The 21,126-nt window shown below is 34.1% G+C and overlaps 1 protein-coding gene across 1 annotated transcript; it reads left to right on the forward strand.

The window, feature by feature from the left end:
* The first annotated feature begins 3,260 nt into the window (after nucleotides 1–3,260).
* On the forward strand, nucleotides 3,261–11,136 carry LOC134536623 (uncharacterized). The gene is made up of 3 exons (XM_063376416.1): nucleotides 3,261–5,544; nucleotides 5,669–5,809; nucleotides 7,690–11,136. Exons 1-3 carry the CDS (start codon nucleotides 5,303–5,305, stop codon nucleotides 8,747–8,749), a joined length of 1,443 nt encoding a protein of 480 aa, XP_063232486.1. The 5' UTR covers nucleotides 3,261–5,302; the 3' UTR covers nucleotides 8,750–11,136.
* The last annotated feature ends 9,990 nt before the right edge of the window (nucleotides 11,137–21,126 follow it).

Below are 21,126 nucleotides of genomic sequence, written 5' to 3' on the forward strand. Positions count from 1 at the left end.
TTTCACTGACTCTGACTGACTGCTTACAGAATGCCGAGAGGTGGATACAAAACACCAAGACCAAGCGACAATACTCCACCTGCTACTCCCCAAAAGAAAAAGAAGTCCGACAATGAAGTCGAAGGAACAACAGGAGGTTCAGGAATGGGACAATCATACCAAGGAATACAAGAAAGACGAACTTAAGTGAATTAAACATTCTGAACCGTACCACAATAACACACGAATCTAAACAAACGTCACTTATGCCAACTTCAGTGACCAAAATTGTAAACGGAAGTAATACATTTAAAAAACTTTTTTGAATGCTTCCGGTATTCTTTTGTGTTGTGTTGTTGTGCGCGTTGTAGCATCAAGCTCTGTGCTGGCTCTGTGCAGTTGCGAATGTAGCCCGGTCTTAAGAAAGATCTGTGCTTGTTTAAGTATCTCATTATTTCCAAATTTTATGGTGAGATTTTCGTAAACAAAATATTTAAACTCTTCAAATAATTGCGTGTTAACATTTAATTCATTTCAGAAATGTATCGGAAAAAATTCTGTTGAACTAACAGAACTACTTTCAAAAGAATGTTTAGGTTTAGTAATAAACATTTACGAACGTTTCGGCAGAAATGTTTGGAAATTCAGATTTGCCAACTGCCTTTCCAAAATATTTCTAATGTAATAGGAGCACAAGAACGCCAATTTACAGCAATTTGGTTGTTGCTTTAAACTTATTTTAATATGGTCGCAGTAATCCACTGTGAATTTTAGTAAAATCTCGTTAAAAAGTTATTTTATTTATAATTCTTTGAAGTTTAAAGTGCAGAGATGTGAAACATCTTAATTTTCACGCACATCACCAAAGATTTGGTTTGTGGCCGTATGGTTTACCATGGCAGGTAGTACAAACAAAAAATTAGGTTGTGTACAATGGCAAACGTAGCTGCCATCAAATAGTTAATGTTTAGTAAATAAAATTTACATTATTTTCTTTAAACATTGATGGTTTGGTCTAATTTTTTTTAAGGTTTACTATTAAATGCAGTGCTGCTGCAACGTAATTTCCAAAAAATGCTTTCGCTTGAAGATGGGAAAGTAGATACTACATTTGTACTGTGGGGAAAATGGCGATGCAAGTAAATAAATATGTTAATCACCAAAATTCGTAAATCTCTTTTCCGTAAAAAAGATTTTAAGTAGTTTAAAAATTAAATTTGCATACATTTTAATATTTTCTTATGTTGCTTAGGAGATGTATTTTGCAAACTTACAAAAACAATGCAGGAATCGGTCATGGTCCATTCCAAAACCATTGTATTTTGAATCCCGCTATTATGGTGGAATCTGTGGAACCGACCCATCACAAATTTTTTATTCTACTCTCAAATCACAATATTTTCCTGACAAATGGAAAACTGACAAAATAATTCCAATTCACAAAAAGTCTTCTAAATTAACGGTCTCATATTACCGCCTAGTTCCACTGTTAAATGGGTGTTCAAAAATTTTTGGCAAAATTATTTGTAAATGCTTAAGTTTTGAAATACCGTATTGGTCCGAATATAAGGCGACCATTTTTACATAAACGAGAGATGCAAAAATTGGAAGTCGCCTTATTTTCGCACCCAAGACGTCAGAACCGCAAACATTAGTTCCAAGCTGAAAGCTACAGTAGAAACATTGTTTAACAAAACGTTCACGATTTTTTATATTAACTAAAACTTTGTTACCTCACACGGGGAAAAACAATAAATCCACCTAATATTGCAGTAATTTACAATTGTTTGAAGTTGAAAATTAAAATATTTGTTCTTGAGTAAAAACGTGAATGTTGAAGCATCTCAAAATGGCAACCTTTTATTTCACAATTCATATTTGTACTTTGTGTACAATCGCGTGTTAACATTTACGGTAATTTATCTTCAGATTTTTAACTGAAATATTTGTACTAAAATATCACAGTTATTTTCAGAATGATTGTTTACGTTTACAAACATTTCGGATGTAATGTATGGAAATTCACGGCTGCCAACTGTCTTTCCACAATATTTCTTTGTTGTAAAACGAACATTGCCGAACACGCTCGAAGACGCCATATTAACAGGAATTTGGTACGTTGCTTCAAAAGCTATTTTAATAATCCACTCTTTATTTATGTAAAAACCTTTCATAATTATAATAGATTATTCTTTCAAATTCATAGAACAGACTCTCTCTGTCAGAGAGTAATATGGACAAATATACGCGGTCACGTAACCGAAGTTATTCATGGCCGTATGCTTCATCATGTCAGCTAGCCACTTGTTTTGTTCCGGCAAGATGCATTCTTTGTTTGCTTTTTTTACGTTAAACACACTACTAAATAGTAATACACCTTGTTCTGTGGTAATACGTAGCTTAAGTCAAACGGAAAGTTAAATGCTGTATTTTAAGAGTGATTAATAGCCATTGTAAAAATTTTAAATTCGTAGATACAGTAAACTGTGAAAAATGAACAATCACACACCTGTGGAACGGCGGGGAACGAGCTCTAGACAAATAAACAGCTCTGAAGATGACAATTATGCAGCTTCATTAGAGTAAACACGAAAAAATTTCTAGTGTAATATTTAAAAGTGTAAATATTTTCTAATTGTTTTCTTTTGACTTTTAGGGTAGGCCATTCAAACTTATTTTAAATAAGTAAAGTGATAAATATAAATTAATTGTTATACATAAATGCAAAAACGATTTATCAACACAAAATGTATGTCTAATGAATTTTCACATTAATTTCTACCAAAAATTATTTTTACATTTGTTTGGCCTCCTGAAACTGCAGGTCGCCTTATATTCGGGGTCGCCTTATATTCGGGGTCGCCTTATATTCGGGGTCGCCTTATATTCGGGGTCGCCTTATATTCGGGGTCGCCTTATATTCGGGGTCGCCTTATATTCGGGGTCGCCTTATATTCGGGCCAATACGGTAAGTAACACATTTTCTTGTAACCAACATGACTCCAGACTTGATGTCCTCCTCCCTCCACAAATGCCATCACCCTTCTAAATCCCATCTACACTGAGGGGTCAGAAAGAAAGATAAATTTAGATTTAAATAATAATTTTGTTAATTGGTTCTCCAGTTATCTAGATAGAATTTTTTTGTATGTATAATTATTTTAAATTTTCTTCAAATTAGGCCTGTTCTTGTGTTCCACAGGGTGGTACATTGTCCCCGCTACACTTTAACATATTTATTAATGATATAATTCAAGTCCTCAACTATTCTACAGGTACTCGTTTCGCAGATGATCTGAAAATTTACTTCAATTAATGATTGTATGTTACTTCAAAATTACATTAACAGTATTAACATTTGGTGTACTGCAAATTTGGTTAAGGCCGATATCCATAGTTTTGCAGGCACGAGGGAAATGATTTATCCCACGAATAGCACTATCGGTAAAAAAAATGTCACTTACAGCATTAAATAATAATGCTTTGATTTTTGCAATTGTGGTAGAAAAAATTTTATAAAAAAATTATTTGTTACTAAATTGTAATTAAGAAATTTTTAAAACTAAGTATTTCATATTTATAAGAACTGTACACGGTCTTTATTTTACATACAAATCAAATTGAGTATCCTTTACAATTCCTATAGCCCAAAACTGAAACATTACGTACAGAATTTAAATAATTTAATTTTTAGACTTTTGTACTAACCGACGCGTGGAGTTCTAAAACAGAGCAGATGTCGTGTGAGTTCAGTGTTCTGCCGGTAGAGATCAGGCACAATTTTCCACGATGAGTTCCGAGTTACCCGCTAGATGCCTCGACTATCGCAGAGAAGTTCTGGCGGGAATAATGCAATTATGAAACGTTTAACTGACAAAACTTGTATCAGTGAACGTGTGCTGGTGTTGTTTATTCAAGATGAAGGTGAGCAGAAAATTTAAGGAAGTTAATCGACGAAAAATTGAGTAAGTATTTTTATGTAATCGTACATCGTAATTGCAAATATTTTTTTCTCTCTGTAAAAGTAACTTGAGCCTATAATTATCATCCGACATATACCTAGACTTTTGAAGAATTTCGCAGATATAGCGGTTCAAAGTAAAGAGTTGATTTATACTTAGCGGAAAATTTTCTTTTTATATTAAATTTTAAAAACATCATTGTGTATTGTAAATTGTGTATTAGCGTTTATAATAATTTACATTATTATATAAAATGACACACCTTTATTTAATTAATTAAGAATAGAGCTCCTTTCTGAAACTTATTAATTTTTTTGGTGATTTTCCGTTACATAAATTTTTGAAATTTTATAAAATAATAACGTATAATGAATGAAACATAGCCAACGCAAAATGCATGAGTTAAGTATTTTATATCAGTAACAAGAATCGTGAGAACGCTAAAACAAATTAAGACTCAAGTACTAACTTAAAAGATTCCATTGCCGTTTTAATTGTTTCTTCTTAACTGTCACAACGGTACAGGGGTTATTCGTTTTCGTTATGTATATATTTTGTTAGCTGAAAAAAGATTCCAAATTTAGTATTATTTATGGATTCTGAGCAAAAACTTATGTTGTAAACTAGTTTGAAAACTAACATAAATTTCGATTATAACTAATGGTGGTTTATACTAGACTTATTAACTAATGGTTATTTATACTAGACATAAATTTTGAAGACAGTTTTAGGTTTTTGGATTACAAATTAGTAATATATCACACAGAAAACACGATAAAGACATTTTACCGTGCCACGTATAAGTCTTAACTTATTATTTTGTAGATGTGTAATGAATAGATATACCTAAATTTACGCAAAATAAATAGTCAAAAGTTAGAGAAAAAAAAACTTAAATAACGAGAGAAAAAACTAACAAATATAAAGCCATTTACTCATATAAATATAGGCTATGCAAAAAATACAGAAGAAACAATTTTAACAGCGATAGATTAAGAGACGAAGTGTAGACAAAAAGCAGATAAACCACAGATAAATATGTATCTACAGTGGCAGATACAGGAATGGGGAGGGGAGACATAGCCGCATTCTCACCCCCCCCCCCGGACCAACCTAAAACAAAACACTTAATAGTTTTTAACTTTTTTCCTAATGCTTTATCATAGTGTACCAATCTTACCTAAATATTGTTTTACTGCAGTGCTATAGATAACGGGACGTTTTTGAACCACTAATAAAATCTACTAAATGTTTCAATCGTAAATGTACTAAAATAGTATTAGAACATTTTATTTGGTCCTCCCCTAATCATCATTCTTGGTTATCTGCAATGAAATAGTTTTCACTCATTACCTATTCTAATGAATTACATTATTTTCTGTAGGCTCGCAAGATTAGTGAAAGCCCGGAAGAAGCTCGGGTTGCTCCAAAAAAATTTGGTTGTTGGTGGTGGTTCTGCAGAACCAGCATTGCCGGAAAGCCAAAATGGTGAAACTTTGGCACCCACAGTGCCCGAACAGACCGGCATTTCACCTTCAGTGGCGGCGTGTGCATCACATATAATCGATGATTGTACAAACATTATGCCTGATGACGATCAAAGGTAAGATTTACATTTATATTTCTTTTTTATTTGCGATATGATAGGTTGATTTAGATTTTATATATGAATTCTGATATGATATTATTTGTATGAGCGATGTCTTAAAAACGTGTAACTCTTCTAGGAACGATAATCTCCCCCCACTGGTAGTGGTTTACGAGCCTCCACTGCCACATACAGATCCGGGACTCAGCATGCTAAATGGCCGGATGCTGGTGGACATGCGTCATTTCATAGTGCAGTGTCGTCTTCTGGAGAGACACAGGTAACATTTGTGTCACGTGAAGTTGGGTTATTTCGGTTTTTTCCCCAATTGCAAATAACAATACAGTAATGGCTTCATTAGTTAGCATGAGGATAAATTAATGTTTCAATGCAGATTTAAGTTAATAAATATTACAAAAATTAAACAACGTATTTGTGCCATATTGTCAACAAGGGGTCGTAATTTGGCATATGTGGTTACAATTAAGAAATATATCTAATGAACTGCTGAAAGACTTACTTACATTAAATCAGTAAGGTTTTAATAAAAAAATTGTCAAAACACGGCACTGTAAAAAATGTGCACATAAAAAAATTTTATCTGGAAAAAAATTATCTTTCGCAAAGTCTACAGACGTAGGTAGACTTCAAAGTGGAAATTATTTGGATACTTTTATAACCACCTGAAAAATTTTAAAAACTTACTTTACATAGCATTTAATGTCTAAACGAATTTAAACGAACAAATTTTATATTGTACCTACTTAATAGTTATGTAATTGTTTTTAACTTTCAAAGACTTTTCATCCTTGGCACCAATACGTGGTCGTAAAAAAATATTTTTGGACAAAGGCTTAAGGTAATATAAAGATAATTAAAAATAAATTTGAATAAATTTATACTATTGAAAGTAATTTTTTTTTAATTCCGGCCCCTATTTTTATTGTTTTTTTCTTTTCAAGAATTGCTTCAGCCAAAAGTTTTAGAAGTAGTTTTAGAAGTTATATAAAAATATCTGTTAAACGGTAATAACTTTTTTATCTTTCTTTCCTTGTTATTCCCACCCCCGGCAGTAATGGTTTGTAACATAAAATTTACTTAGGAAAAAAGGTTGCAACAATTTGAAAAAATTTCAACAAAAACAACATTGATTTCGTAGAGTACACGGTAAAGAGGTTTTCATGTTTTTCACATTCCAAACCAAAATTTTTTAAATCCCTTCCAGCAATGGTTTGTATTATAAAGAAAGTTTTTAGACAAACGTTGTGGATAAATATCATAGGAAGTAACTGATCTGATGATGACACATCTTTCCAAAATAATATGTTGTAATTGTATATGATTTCATAATAATGTTTTTTTTCATCTAACACATTATCCAACATAATACCATTGTAACTATCGGCTAATATTTGGTTGAGCTCTGAACAAGGAATTTTCTACAGCACATTTGTCGTCGGTCTATAAAAAATGTTGGGTTATGTGGCTATAAATCAAGTACAGCACAAAATTAGGATAACTGCTGCTAAGTAAACTTAAATATTTACTCGAAATAAAATTTTCAATTACATTTTTTACAGCGGGTTCAATACGTATTATCTCTCTTATTTGAAGCCAAATAGTTGTTTCGCAACAGTGATTACTTGGGGGAAATGCGCGAATATAATTAAGAACAAATTAGTGTTCCACAAATAGCAATTCTTACCTTGTGCTTGAGCAGTTGGTTTTACTAAATGCAAAAAAAAAAAAAACTATATAATCACTAGCATACTGCGTCTGGAAATGGATACACCAACACAGAATCATTTTGCCTTGAAAACTGCACTCTTGTTACAGCTTCTCGCCCAAGGGGCCACCTTTTGTAACAGAGTCACCCATGACTGTCAGGATTCATTGCAAATCATTTGTGTTCGATTTAAATGACAGTGAAGATGGGCTGCATGCAATATTAGCCTATACAATGGTAATAGAGCAGTTGTATAAAATTTGAAAGCACACCCCCATTGCTTGAAAAGGTACCAATGTAAAGCAATAGGTATAGCTAAATAGTCAAATTAGTGAATAATATTTTGTTTATTGAGAAAAAGAAGGGAAAATTAAAAAAATTGTTGTGGGTTGTTATCAGAAATATTTTATTGTTATTATAATTTGGTTTTACAGATGTCCGATTTCATCTTCAGGAATGTATGTGCTGAACAGTGTACAAACGTACGGCCTACTGACCGATTTTAAATTCAAGTGTACACACTGCAACCAGGAGCAGCATTTCAAGTCGGAACCTGTGGAATGTCTTCCAGTGGGAAGACCAAAAAAAAGAAAACAGGATACAAACCACCTAGATGTCAATGACAAGATGGTCTGGGGCACAATTTCAGTTGGCTTAGGCTATGGGCCATTGCACGAATTGTTGTCAGTTATTAATGTACATCCTATGAGCCCAGGTTGCTTTGCTTACCATGAAAACAAAATAGGAGAACACTGGAAGGTAATGTTGCAGAAGGAAATGGAAGATGCTGCACTGGAAGAGTTCTCTATGGCGAAAGACGATGGACGAATCTGTATGGTTGGAGATGAGGAACATGCTTGGACAATAGGAATTTTGGATGGAGGTTGGAGCCAAAGATCCTATGGTCATAGGTATTCTGCTAAGTCTGGATGTGCTATAATAATTGGGTTCTACACTAAGAAATTGTTATTCCTTGGTGTGAGAAACAAATATTGTACCGCATGCATTCGGAGCGAACGAATGGAAATGGAGCACACACCGCACTTGTGTTTCCGGAACTGGTCTGACTCTTCCACTGCAATGGAGGCAGACATTATAGTGGAAGGATTCCGGTTCTGTGAAGACAAGTACAAACTTCAATTTAAGAAGTTTGTTGGTGATGGTGATTCCAGTGTGCATGCAGCCATAATTGCAAATGTTTCGTATGGGAGAGATGTTGAAAAGATTGAATGTGCTAACCATGTCGTGAAGAATCTTAAAAAGAATCTTTATGCCATGGCCAAGGGCAGCCATACACGGCATCTCAGCCAGTCGAAAATCCAAGCCCTTTGTCGCTGTGCAAGAGGTTGTATCAGCAACTGTGGGGGTAATGCTGTGCAACTTCAATCAGCACTTCTAAATGTGCCGAACCATGTGTTTGGAGATCATAAGTTATGCCATTTAGAAGTGTGTGAGAGAGCTGGTACATCAGCGAATCCCTGCAGTTATGATTAATTGCCTCGTGAATTGGTTGTGGTAGTCAAACAAGCTTTTGACCGAGTGAGAGCAAAGTCACAAGCACTTGTATTGGATCTCACAACCAACCAAGCAGAAATGTACATGTCATTAGTAGCGAGGATGGCAGGCGGTAAGCAGATTACCGTTCACAACAGGGGTCTTACAGCCGAAGGGCCACTGCTGCAGGTTTGTCTTTCCAACTTCGCTACAAATGGCATGGACAAACTATGAAGGCGATCACAGGTCACAGCCCTGGAGTGACTGTGAAGCGATTAATGGCAAAAAGACAGAAACAGCAGGCAAACTGTAGGCGAAGGCTGGACATGAATCCTCACGCACCACGAAAATCGGAATCATCTAAGCCACATGGTGATAAGAGCTATGGTCCTCACGCAACTCAGCCTCCAGCCTCTGGTCATGAATTAGAGGTTCTGACTGAGTCTGTGATGAGAAGCATAGAACTTACAGTGCAAGAAAGAAATGATCTGGAGGTGCAGACACGAGATCAAGGAAGCAGTCAGTTGTGGATGAAGGAGCGGAGAAAACGAGTCACTGCTTCCTTTTTCGGACGTGTCTGTAAAATGAGGGAAAACACTTCGTGTAAAGTGACAGTGGAAGCAATTGTGTACAGTCGTGTATTGGAGAATGCTGCCACAATTCATGGCCTTGCAAACGAGCGCGTGGCTGTTTCTTTGTACCAAGGAAAAACAGGCCATACTGTTCAACAGTGTGGTCTCTTTGTTGACCTTCAGCATTGCTTTCTTGCAGCTTCTCCCGATGGTTTAGTTGGTGATGATGGTTTGGTGGAGGTGAAATGTCCATACTCTGCAAGAGAACTTAACCCTTTAGATGCGGCAGTGCAACTCAAATCGTTCTTTTGCAGAGTTGCCGATGGTGAGCTTTGCTTGAATCGCTCTCACAATTACTTCTATTAAGTGCAAGGGCAATTGCACATCACACGAAGGAAGTGGTGTGACTTTGTAGTTTGGACAACGAAAGGCATTTCGATAGAAAGAATTGTGAGAGATGATTGTTTTTGGCTTGAGAAAATGGAGTTAAAATTGGTGCGGTTTTTTAACAACTGCTTGTTGCCAGAGCTTGCTGATCCATGTCGTCCCAGGGGACAACCGATTCGTGAGCCAGAATATATTATACAGGCACAAGAAAGTCGTTCAAAGAAACGCAAAATTGCAGATGTGTGAATGTTGAGAGACAGAAATTGTGTGGCTGACGAGAACTCTTTTATTTTTTAATTTGATACATTGATGCTTTATATCTGATAAAAAATTCTAATTATTGTTTACTTCTCATGCTTGTACAAATTGAACAGTACTGTAAATGTATTTTTTAATGACATAAGCAATAGTAAGTTATTAGCTGATATTGAACACAAACAATTTTTTCATGACTACAAAAAATAAGGTTCTCTGCTTGGCGAGTGATTAAATTATACTAATGTCAAAAATATGTTATCGGGAAAAAATAAATTAAGTTATTTTATACCACTGAAATCAAACTGAAAAGTCTTTGCAACTGGTATCTCATACAAGAAATATGAAACATATTCGTGCTTCATTTTGTATAAAAATAAAACACATATATAATATCGGGAGACAGCCTTGAAAATCTTGCATATCACCAACATGGCCAATGAGACTCATAGTCATGTTTACAATGGCAAGACAGCTAGCAAACCAGTTCAGTTTACATGCAGCTTAACTGAAAAATTTATTCAATTTTTTCGGTGTAGTTTTACGCTCAAAATTAATACAAAACCAAATCAGCAATCCTTGTTCGATCATTTATAATATTACAAAAAAATCTTCCATTTCCTTCAAATTGTATTGAGCACTAAAATATTGATTTACTTTTGGCCCAGATTTTATTTGACGATAGCTACTCTGTAGAGTTTCGCTTGTTTGCATTGTTTATTTATTAGGTTTAAATCATGGCCAAATGTATTGAAGCGTAACACAAATTATATATATGTGTGTGTCTGGTTAGGAATCTGTATGATGTACTAGAAAAACTATGTCCTATCAGTGTAATAGTTGTAGCCTTATAAGCGTTGAATATTTATGAAACATTTTATTTCTTTGGTTTTTAAAGCCACAGACTTGTATTTTATTTATTTCATTTAGACAACAACATGCATCCGTGTTTTCTACATTGCAAGCTCTGTAATATTTTGAATGTTATAGTAAATTTTGCTTTTTAAAATCTGTGATTTATGTGCAGTAGAGTAATTGGTAATTTTTTATAATTTCTTTTCATATTTTTAATGATCCATTTGCTAATAGTATATACACTTCTCCATTTATTATAATAAACACATATTCCATTATTGGAATTCTTTAAGAATGGGTATCACAAGACTACAAAAACTATTCTCCTGCATTAGAAAGGTGATAATACCAGTAAAGAAAATTATCGTCCGAGAGCAATTACGTCTTATATCTAGGGACATCTGCATTTCGCGAATACATTTCGTGTCAAGGTATTTTACAAAACACTGTAGATTTTTCTTGTAATTATTGGCTGTGGTCGGTGAAGGCTGTTTTCCCGCACTCGACGGGGCCAATGAGAACTTTGTTACCGTACTGCTGCACGCCCGCAATTCGCCAAACCTCTAAGAAAAAAGCTACAGTTATGTGTGAAATAGCCTGACACGAGATGTATTCGCGAAATATAGGTGTCCTTACTGATATCGAAAAATATTTGAACATTGTATGATAATTTTAAGTATGAAAATTACAAAATACTTTCAAATTTAATACATGGTTTTACATCAACTCTAAGCACTAAAACACATACTGCTTATTTTCTACAAAATAAATCTATACACGGCAACTGATTATGAATCACTTGAGTTTTTTTTATAAAGCATCTAAGGCCTTTATTGTGTAAATATATTGTTGGATAAAGTAACTAAACTAGGAATACTATAAATTGCACAAAAATAGAAGAGTTTGATCTTAATGACATAAAGCATAATGCATCTATTTAGCACAGCCTGTATAATTGATTCCCCATTGTCAAGACTAAAATTAAAAAAACCGCTAATGAAGCAGTATACAATAACTACCTCATCTTTGCGGGTGACTTAAACATCATACAAACAAAACTAAATATTCTTAAACGCAAGAAAGCATATTTTCAACACTGTAAATAACTTAGATTTTAAATCAAAGGATAATAATCAGTCTATACAATTTAGTTTTAACGATGAGTTGGAAACAGAATATCATGCATATATCATAAGTGTTACTGCCAACAGAGAACTCTCACAAACAATACAATTCCTTTCTGCGCAACCTGCAAGCTCCGGTACCTTCTGTAAAAAAAAAATATATATGCAAAACTTTTCCGGAAGTCGTACCATGGTAACGACTGAAATATGTAGCCTTACTTCTAGATCTACTTATCTAGAGAAAAAATTGTATTACATTATTTTCATGATTTAAACGGTAGCAAAATAACATCTACATACGAACAGAAGTTTGCTATTTTATTAGTTTTTTTATTTACGTGATAATTTTTTTGAGTTAAAAAGAAATCCAACTTGAACAGTAAAGAAGGAAGGCTTTTAATGAACAAACCAACTCAGTCATTATAGATAACTGTTCAAACCATTTAAGATTCATCCTGTTACATAAATTTTTATATTTATATACATCTAATGTATAAACAAATCTGAAAAAAGGCAATAAATTCAGATTGACTTCATTATCGAACTAGAATAAAACACAAAATACACTTGCAGAGAACCACCAAATATATTGCGTAAGTGTTTCTGCAATGGAGTTAAACTTTAAAATTGCCTTCATTATTTCAAAAAAAAAAAATTTAAAACTCCAAGCAAATGTAAGAACACGTCTTCTAGATATAATGGAAGATTATAATGCCGTGTCCGAATTCGCCTGAAGAATATACTTGTAGATACTTTGGAAGTGACTTCGCAAGACTGTCAGAAATGGACGTGAAGTATGCTATGCAATACGCAAGTAAATGAATTTGTGTAATTCTCGCGTACTTCAAGTTTAAAATACGTCTTCATTTGAAAATTTTTTGGTCATATATTATATATCATTTAAATAATTTAAGAGGTTGTAAAATAAATATAATTTATTTTGTATTTTACTGGTATCAATAAATAAATTGACAAAATTAATTTATGGATGTTTAAAACGACGTTTCAACAAACACACGTACATATTTAGCCTACCGATCGTTACTACAAAACAAAAGTACAATAATAATGTAAATTGCCGTAAATTCACGTGACAGCGATGAAGTGTTAAAAAAAAGGACTAATTTCACATGCGTTTAAAAATAAAATCTAAACATCCTTTTCAGCTGGCTAAACATTGAACCTATCCGGATTCGTCAAAGGCAAGTGAAATACGAAAGGTTGCAAACATGTAACTGCATTACTTTCTGATTAATTTTTATAAAATTATGCATATCTCCAAAAAATGTTCAGTTAAAATTAGTATTGTATTGGTGTTTGTATTAAAATATAATGTAGACCGGGTATATTTTTATTGTGTTTTAAGATTTTTTGACTTTTGTGCCTCATGTACTTTTAGTGAAAAATGAAAATGTAATTATGTATTATTATCAGGGCCCAAAGCATAACTATATGTTCGTTGGCCGAAAATGAAATGTAGTTATACTTGTATATCTAAGAAAAATATTTGTATTTTGTATGAATGTAAGTATTTTACTACGTAAATTTTTATTAGGACTTACAAATATTTTGTACTCATAATATCTAGTTTCCATTTGTCTTAAAACATAATCAAGTGATACACTAAAAAAAAAATATATATTTATTTGTTCGCAATTTTTCATTGTAACAAAATTTATAATGTAAATTTGCTATTCAGCAATATCAACTTCTAAAACGTGAGTAAAAATTATCATTAAATTATATCAATGGCATATTTATTTCATTAGTATTCCTTGCTCCTAATCATTTACTCTGGTTGATTACCTTCTGTATAACCTCAGTGATCTTAATTTATGTACACCTTTTCCCCACTAAGACGATTCAGGTGCAGATTCTGGAGCAGTGTTTTTTTATGTACGGATGTGTCAATAAATCCATCAGTTTGGTGTTGGTGTTGGGGGGGAGGGGGGAGGGATTACTACTCTTAAAATATCACTTTATCTGTATGCACGATAAAATATCATTGGTTAGCTCCCTCCGAAATATTCTTATACAACCTATGACGTGTAGCCTACTCCTTAGATATTTTAAAATACGTTTGATTGCGTAGAGATGCCGATTCTTCGAGTATGTGGCCCTTTCAGAATTAAATTATTATTATTAGTTACAACTGATGTTTATTTCGAGCCTCTTTGACTTACATTTCATACAAAAAAGACTAACTACCAGTGATGCTTGACGTCACCAGTAGGGATAGCGTGGAGCTCCTCATTTCGCCAGACGCGACTGGCATACACAAGTATTTATATTGCAATAATAAATTACTAAATGATAGCTTAATTTTCGAAAATATGATTACGTTTTTTATAAGAAGTACGAATGCCAGGACATTTACTAATAACATAGTTTTTAAACATCACATATAAAAAAGGAAGTGTAATCAAAAGCCACAAGCTGCAGGTCAGCTAAAAAAGCAAACAAAAACTTTTTTCTAGCTCTAGCCTCATGTATACATACAAAAAAACATAATAAATTTAAAACACTAAAATTAATGCAATAACCTGCAATATTTTGAAGACAGATATTCAGCTACAAAAAATTCTCCGATAGTATAAAATGTTCGCCTGTATATATATATATATATAGTTGCACAGAAAAATACAGTCCTAATCAGATATCAAATATAGCAAATAATACCGCTTTGCAACATAGGTAACGTCATGCTATTAGATGGTCAACGACCAACTGTTTGTGTAATACACATACGCACACACCTGTGACAAAATGTGTAAAGAAAGAAAATTTGTAGAAGCGCAAAACCTTTGCAGTACACAGTTAAATTTTTTTTTGACGTGTCAACGTCTAATAAATCGATGAACGCCGGCTGCACGCACGAAAAAATGTCCCGTAACGCACATTGTCCCAATACGATGTTTTTACAGGGGCAGGAAAACTACATTTGCACTCGGTTACGTACGGGTTTCTAACTGAAATGTACCAAAAATAGTAATATTTATTCTCTTGTGCTTTGTTGAGGATCGAGTAGTCTTGGGTGCGTGTGGGGTAAAGGGACAGAGAGGCAAGGGATTGGAAATCTAATACTCGCCGAGGCAGAGTACACCCTTCCCCCTCCCCCCTCTACCTACCCGGTCGTAAACATGACACCCCGCTGGGCGATAAGAATTCTGAGAACAGCGTCCTCTTCCCCCCCCCACCCCTCTTTTTTCCGCGCGTCGCTACATCGTTCAACCGTACTGCTAGTGCGCTCTGTTGAGGACGTAGATAACTACATATGTCTTTGCCCGCTCGCGAGAAACTCAGGATCTTAGCCTTAACCTCAAACCACAATAAAACCAAAATAATAACTTTTACTAGAAAATATCATTCAGTACACTTGGACTACTTAATAGATAACATATTGATTGATAAAGTTGCCTATATCAAAGACTTTGGCATAATTTTAGATTCTAAGTTATACTTTCATAAACACGTTGCCTATATTTATTCTTAGGCTCCCTGGATCTTTGCTCTAATTAAATGTATCACTACCTATGCTGACAGTTCTGATTCAATACTTGCACTTTACTTCACTTTCATTATGTTAAAACCAGAATATTGTTGAATTATTTGTACAGTTTAAATTAGGCTAATAATAATATAATAGAAAGTGTACTAAATAAACTTATCAAGTTATTTAACACAAATAATTATTATCAGCCCACTTTAACTCCACTCTCAAATCGCAGGAACTATTTTGATGCTCTTTTTGTCCAAAAATACCATAATTGTAATATTAAATGCAAGTATGTCTTGGCCAACACAGGTCTGAAAATTCCTCAATTCAACAGTCGTTCACTTTCATGACTATGTACCCTCTACGAAAACAATGATTTTTTTTATAAGATTAGTTATTTAACTTAAGAAAATAAACTTTGATTATCTGAAGTTACTTGTGTACCCAAATACTTTATTACTTTATTTCCTCTACTACATTTTGATCTCTGTGTTAATTACCTGGTGCCTTGTCTCTGTTAATGTCTTGAATGATGTCTGCTGTGTGTTTTTGTTTTCCCCATTGTGTCTGGTTTAATTTTTATTTTATTATTCTTAACTATTATGTTTTATTTATTTATTTGTTTGTTATTTTGTATTATTGTAAGTATTGTATGTGTCGTGCCCGCCGTAAAAGTCACTTGACTGTAGGTGGGCATGGGACATATTAAATATCTAAAATAAATAACATTTGTTAACCTAGTTATAAGGGAAGGAATAATAAGGCAAAATATATCCTATTTAAACATAAAAATGTTGATATGAAGGAAAGTTCACAAATTGCTGGAAATATTTTAAAAGTACGTGAATTGTTGTTATTCAGTTAAAATACATAAATCAAGGTTGTTGGGGCTCTTATAAAGATATGTTCTTATTGTCTCAATCTAAATATTTTTTTTAAACTGTTTGAAGGGATGCTTCACTTTAATAATAAAGGAACATAACCTTATGTAATAGACAGTGAAGGATTTCATTAGATGGTAATACAATAAGTTTTTATTTATGTATATGACATTCATGTATAAATTTATAGTTACACTAAATTATTACTGAAAAAGTCAGGAAACATGGAGTAATGTGTTACTACTGAAAGTGCTATTAAACTTTTATCAGCGTAGACAGGGATCCTTCCAACAGGCTGAATGAGTTGTATTCATAAGTTACATGGTAATAACGTATTTCATGCTATGTTTCGGTTTCATAGTATTCTTCATTTACTATATTTTAGCTATTCAGAAGCATTTTTTGGTGTGTATGTCATAATACTATCTTTAGATTTCCTGGAATGATTCCAATTTCTGGTTTCTTATTCTATAGCTGTACCGATACAAATCGGCAGATACATATTTTGCTGACATTCTGTTATGCTTCAGCTTCAGGTAAAAAAAAGTATGAGCATTTCAAGTACAGTGAAGAGGATATGCTGTCAGCTATTGAGGAGGTGAAGTCAGGTGAATCATCCCTAAATGAAGCTTTACTAAATTTCAAAATTCCCAAAGGAACCCTGCATACAATGCAAAGAAACAGGTTGTGACCGATCATTCAGAGTTGATCTCGCTTGTTACGATTCTTCGTATCCTACTGTTACTGTAAAAACACGACCAGTAAAGGAAGGGCAAGACCAGCACAATCAGCGTGGAACAAGCCAGGTTCGAGGTTGGCAACGCGAAATTTGGAGGAAAGAATTAGAGTATAAAACGCCAAGTATGTTAAAATATGAGAAAATTCGGGAAAAAGGATGAAGTTATAATGAAAGAGGGGAATCTACAGGAAGTAAAAAGTTTAAGTGTAGTTAAGATAAGTTCAGAGTATCTTGCTAGAAATGACATAGATAGTGACGACATGGTAGATGTAGTAAAGAGGCATTTCAGTGAGGTTAACACAAAGGAGCAGTACTTGCGAACTTTGTCTTCTCCATTGGGTGTAACCATGTTTACAGAACTCCAGCTTTCTATTTTGCGTAAGTTTAAGAATGCTGTTAACTCAATGCATGTTGATGCTACTAGCTCGTTGATACAATCTCCACCAGGAAATGCCCGCGTATATTACTATGCTTGTGTAGTAACAATCAACTCATATGTTGTGCCAGTTCATCTGCGACTGGGGCTGCTACCCACTATTGGTCCGCCATATATCAAGGAAGAACAAGCAAAATGTCGCAGCAATGTCTGTAATGTGAAGGAATCTCTCTCCCACGTTATTCAGATATGTCCAATTACTCACTTCCAGAGATTTTAACGGCACGTGTGCCATTGTAATGTTGGTGGCACTTGCTCAACTTATTTATTTATAATTATTTTTCTTTTTTTTTTGGGCGAACTGGTTTCCACACGTTTTCAGTATTCTATATTGGTATTTGTTAATGGTAATGTGTTATTTAAATATTTAAAAGTTAATTCTGAACGAAGTTGTAATAGTTATAATTATGTGTAATTTAAATGTTTGAACACATCAAGTTTTTTTTTATTGTGTCAATGTATTTTTTTTGAATCTATTATGAATAATGTGTTTACAATTTAATTATTATAGTAAATATGTGAAGGTATATTTAAGAAATTTTAAGTCAATCTTTTTTTTGTAATAGAATTAATGCTCCAGTAATAATCAATCTTTTGTAGTTTTAAAAAAGTACTCTCTACGAGTGCCATGTTCAATGTCCTTCTTCGTCTTGCTCATACAGACCACAAACAGTCTTTTCCAGCACCTTGACGCCATGTTGTAGTAACGCCAAAATTCTTTATTGTGTGATTTTAAGCTTTTAAGATGCATTAAGCATCTTCAACCACACTAAGTGCGGTTCCACGATACCGGCCATGCGGTAAACTTGAACCAACTTGTGCTGTGGTGTTTGGGGCCTGTCCTCGGCAGCCCGGAAGCAAAATGAAGTGACCGCACCTAATTCAGGAAAGCCGACGGCTATTTTATTATTTTTGGCATGAATTACTAACCTTTTTTTTATCAACACTACCTATGTGAAAATTTCGTGGACTTAACCTCATCGGACTTCTCGTCAAACTTGTCTTCTCTTCTATTTTAAAGAAATTTATTTGAACCAACGCAACGTTTTATTTAATATATAATTTTCAAACAACGAAATAATGTAACATGGACTAAAGATATTTTGATAAACAAACAAAAAAAATATGTTTTGTAAGAAATTCATCATGTAATAATTGTGAGAAAATTTTATTTTTTTTTAAAAGGGGCCCCAGTTAAGATAAAATTTAAATATAATAAAATCAGTATTATGTTAACGAAAGAATTTAAAATCCAATTGATATTACAAAGTCAAGGTGTAACTTAAAATAATTTATTCAAATAAATTATTTATCTGAAATTTCCTTTTTTTTAATCATTGAGTAATACTCTCATAGTGTATTGTAAGTGTGCATGACCAGTCAGCCCTGTCGATACTCTAACTAACCTCTCCGCACACCAAAACACTTCATGAGCCTTGGTCCACGAGCTTTCAGCATCCGCCTGTCTCTGTTCATAACCTAAAAATTTGTGAAGGGAGGTAAGGTGTGGTGCAGTAATGGTAGCAGAGCCTGTGGTTCTTAAGTTGTTTTGATGTGCATTTGTGCATGTGTAGATTTTGGTCTTGCATGTGCCCCTACCTCAACAGCAGTGCTATTCTGGAGGTGACAACAATTTCGGGTTAATTTGTTTTATCTTGTTGTTTGTTCATATTTTGTATTTTTTTTATCATGCCTTCGACAGTAGTCCTAGAATTCCTTTTAAAGGATGAGTTGACATTTGAGTGTCAGTTGCTTGGTGTTCAGCACCAAGAAACCACAGCAGCTGTTTTGCGTAAGAAACTTCGCACAGCAATTAATAATGATGTACCTATTGTTCAAGACTATTTAAAGAGTATTGACCCCAATCAAGAATTTAATGTGTGCTCGAGTAAAATTTTAGTTTTACAGGAGATAGTCACTAATTTGATTGATGAAAACTTTGCCCTTACCTTGCCCAGAGTCAGAAATCGTTTATCTCATTTGCACAGACGTGTTCAATTGCTTTACGAGGTTCATGCCTCTGTATTGTCTGAGGTCCAAGTTGCCTCCTTACAAAATGTTATAATTGAGGTTAAGAGACTGTTAGATATTGTAAACAAGTCAGAAACAGAATTTTTACTCTTGCGAGATCTTACCCCTTCAGCCACTATGGCACAAGTTTGTGACCAATTCGCGGGTTTAGCATTGCCCACTCCCAATAATGAAAACCTTCCTTACAAACCCATCCCAGGGCCTTCCATGTTGAATTTGGATCCTGTTCCAAGCACCACTAATCAAGTTGTGGATTTCACGAATCTAACCAACACTACATCATTACCACCCACGAGCTCTAATTCTCGTGTAGTATTTTGTACAGCACCTGGAACGTCACAGCCGGTAACGACACCAAGTAGCTTTTCTCTTCCTAATGTTTTTGGCAAGATTACACACCCACTTGAAAATATGTTGAAGGAACTACCAGTCACAGACGGTCTTAATGTTCCACCCCTGTTAAATTTTCTAAAGAACATTGTCAGGTTGCGACAGAGTCATTGTGTGCACGAAACACAACTTTTGGAGGTAATTTACCCTTTTACTTTGGGTCCCTTGGCCGAACGAACTCGAGCGGCTATTTCTCAAAATCTTTCGTTTGATAGTTATCATGATGACATTCTTACATTCTTCATTCCATCACGATTGCTCACACAACTTCAACAAACACATTTCAGTCGTCTACAGAAGCCTGGTGAAACCCTTTCTGTTTATGTTAATGATGTTAAGGAAGCCGCAGCTATTTATCGTTTTAAAGTCACTGAACAAGAAATAGTAAACAATATCCTTGATGGACTTTCCCCTGAAGAAAGATCACGTTTAGTCTTTTTGAATAAGCCATGTTCTTTCGCTGAACTTGACAGGATGTGTATTCACTCACAGAACATAAGATTTGCTGACAGAAACAGAGATATGCAATCTCCCCATTTTTCAGGTTATAAACCAGCTAGACATTTCACTAATATCTGCAACACCACACAACCTAACCGATACTACCCTAACAGTAATGTGAATTTACATAACAGAGCTCAGTTGCCAGCAAACTCAAGAGGTTCACCCCAGAACTTGTTTTGCACAAATTGTAAAAGAAATAATCATGTTGTTAGTAATTGTAGATTTTTGCAACAAAAAAACGCCTGGAGCAGGGATTCAAGGTGAGCGGTTCCCCCTGCAAATTTGGCCAACCCAAAAATTCTCAATATAATGCTCACATTTTTCAGCAGATGAAAGTAGCACTTTGTTTTCAAAAGTATTTTGGTACACCGATAAAAAGGAGAAAAGTTCCAGATCAGGTTAATCATTCTAGTTCACCTAATTTAGTAGGATCCAATGTTGTTCCAGTTCCTCGTGTCAGTGTTTCTGTTGGTACGTTTTTAGAACAAGCTCTTGTGGATTCAGGTTCCACACGGTCTATTATCTCTTATCAATTGTTGAATAAACTGAAAGAAGCTAATCTTGTTAAATCTATTGACAATGGTCAATTTAAGTGTTACACTGCATCTAATGAAATTTTGCCTATCGTTTGTTGTGCTGTCATAAAGTTGAAAATAGCACATTTTACGTGGATGTTCCCTTGTTTAGTTTCGAAAAATGTTGGTTTA

Source organism: Bacillus rossius, chromosome 11, assembly GCF_032445375.1.
Source record: "Bacillus rossius redtenbacheri isolate Brsri chromosome 11, Brsri_v3, whole genome shotgun sequence".
Lineage (NCBI taxonomy): Eukaryota > Metazoa > Arthropoda > Insecta > Phasmatodea > Bacillidae > Bacillus > Bacillus rossius.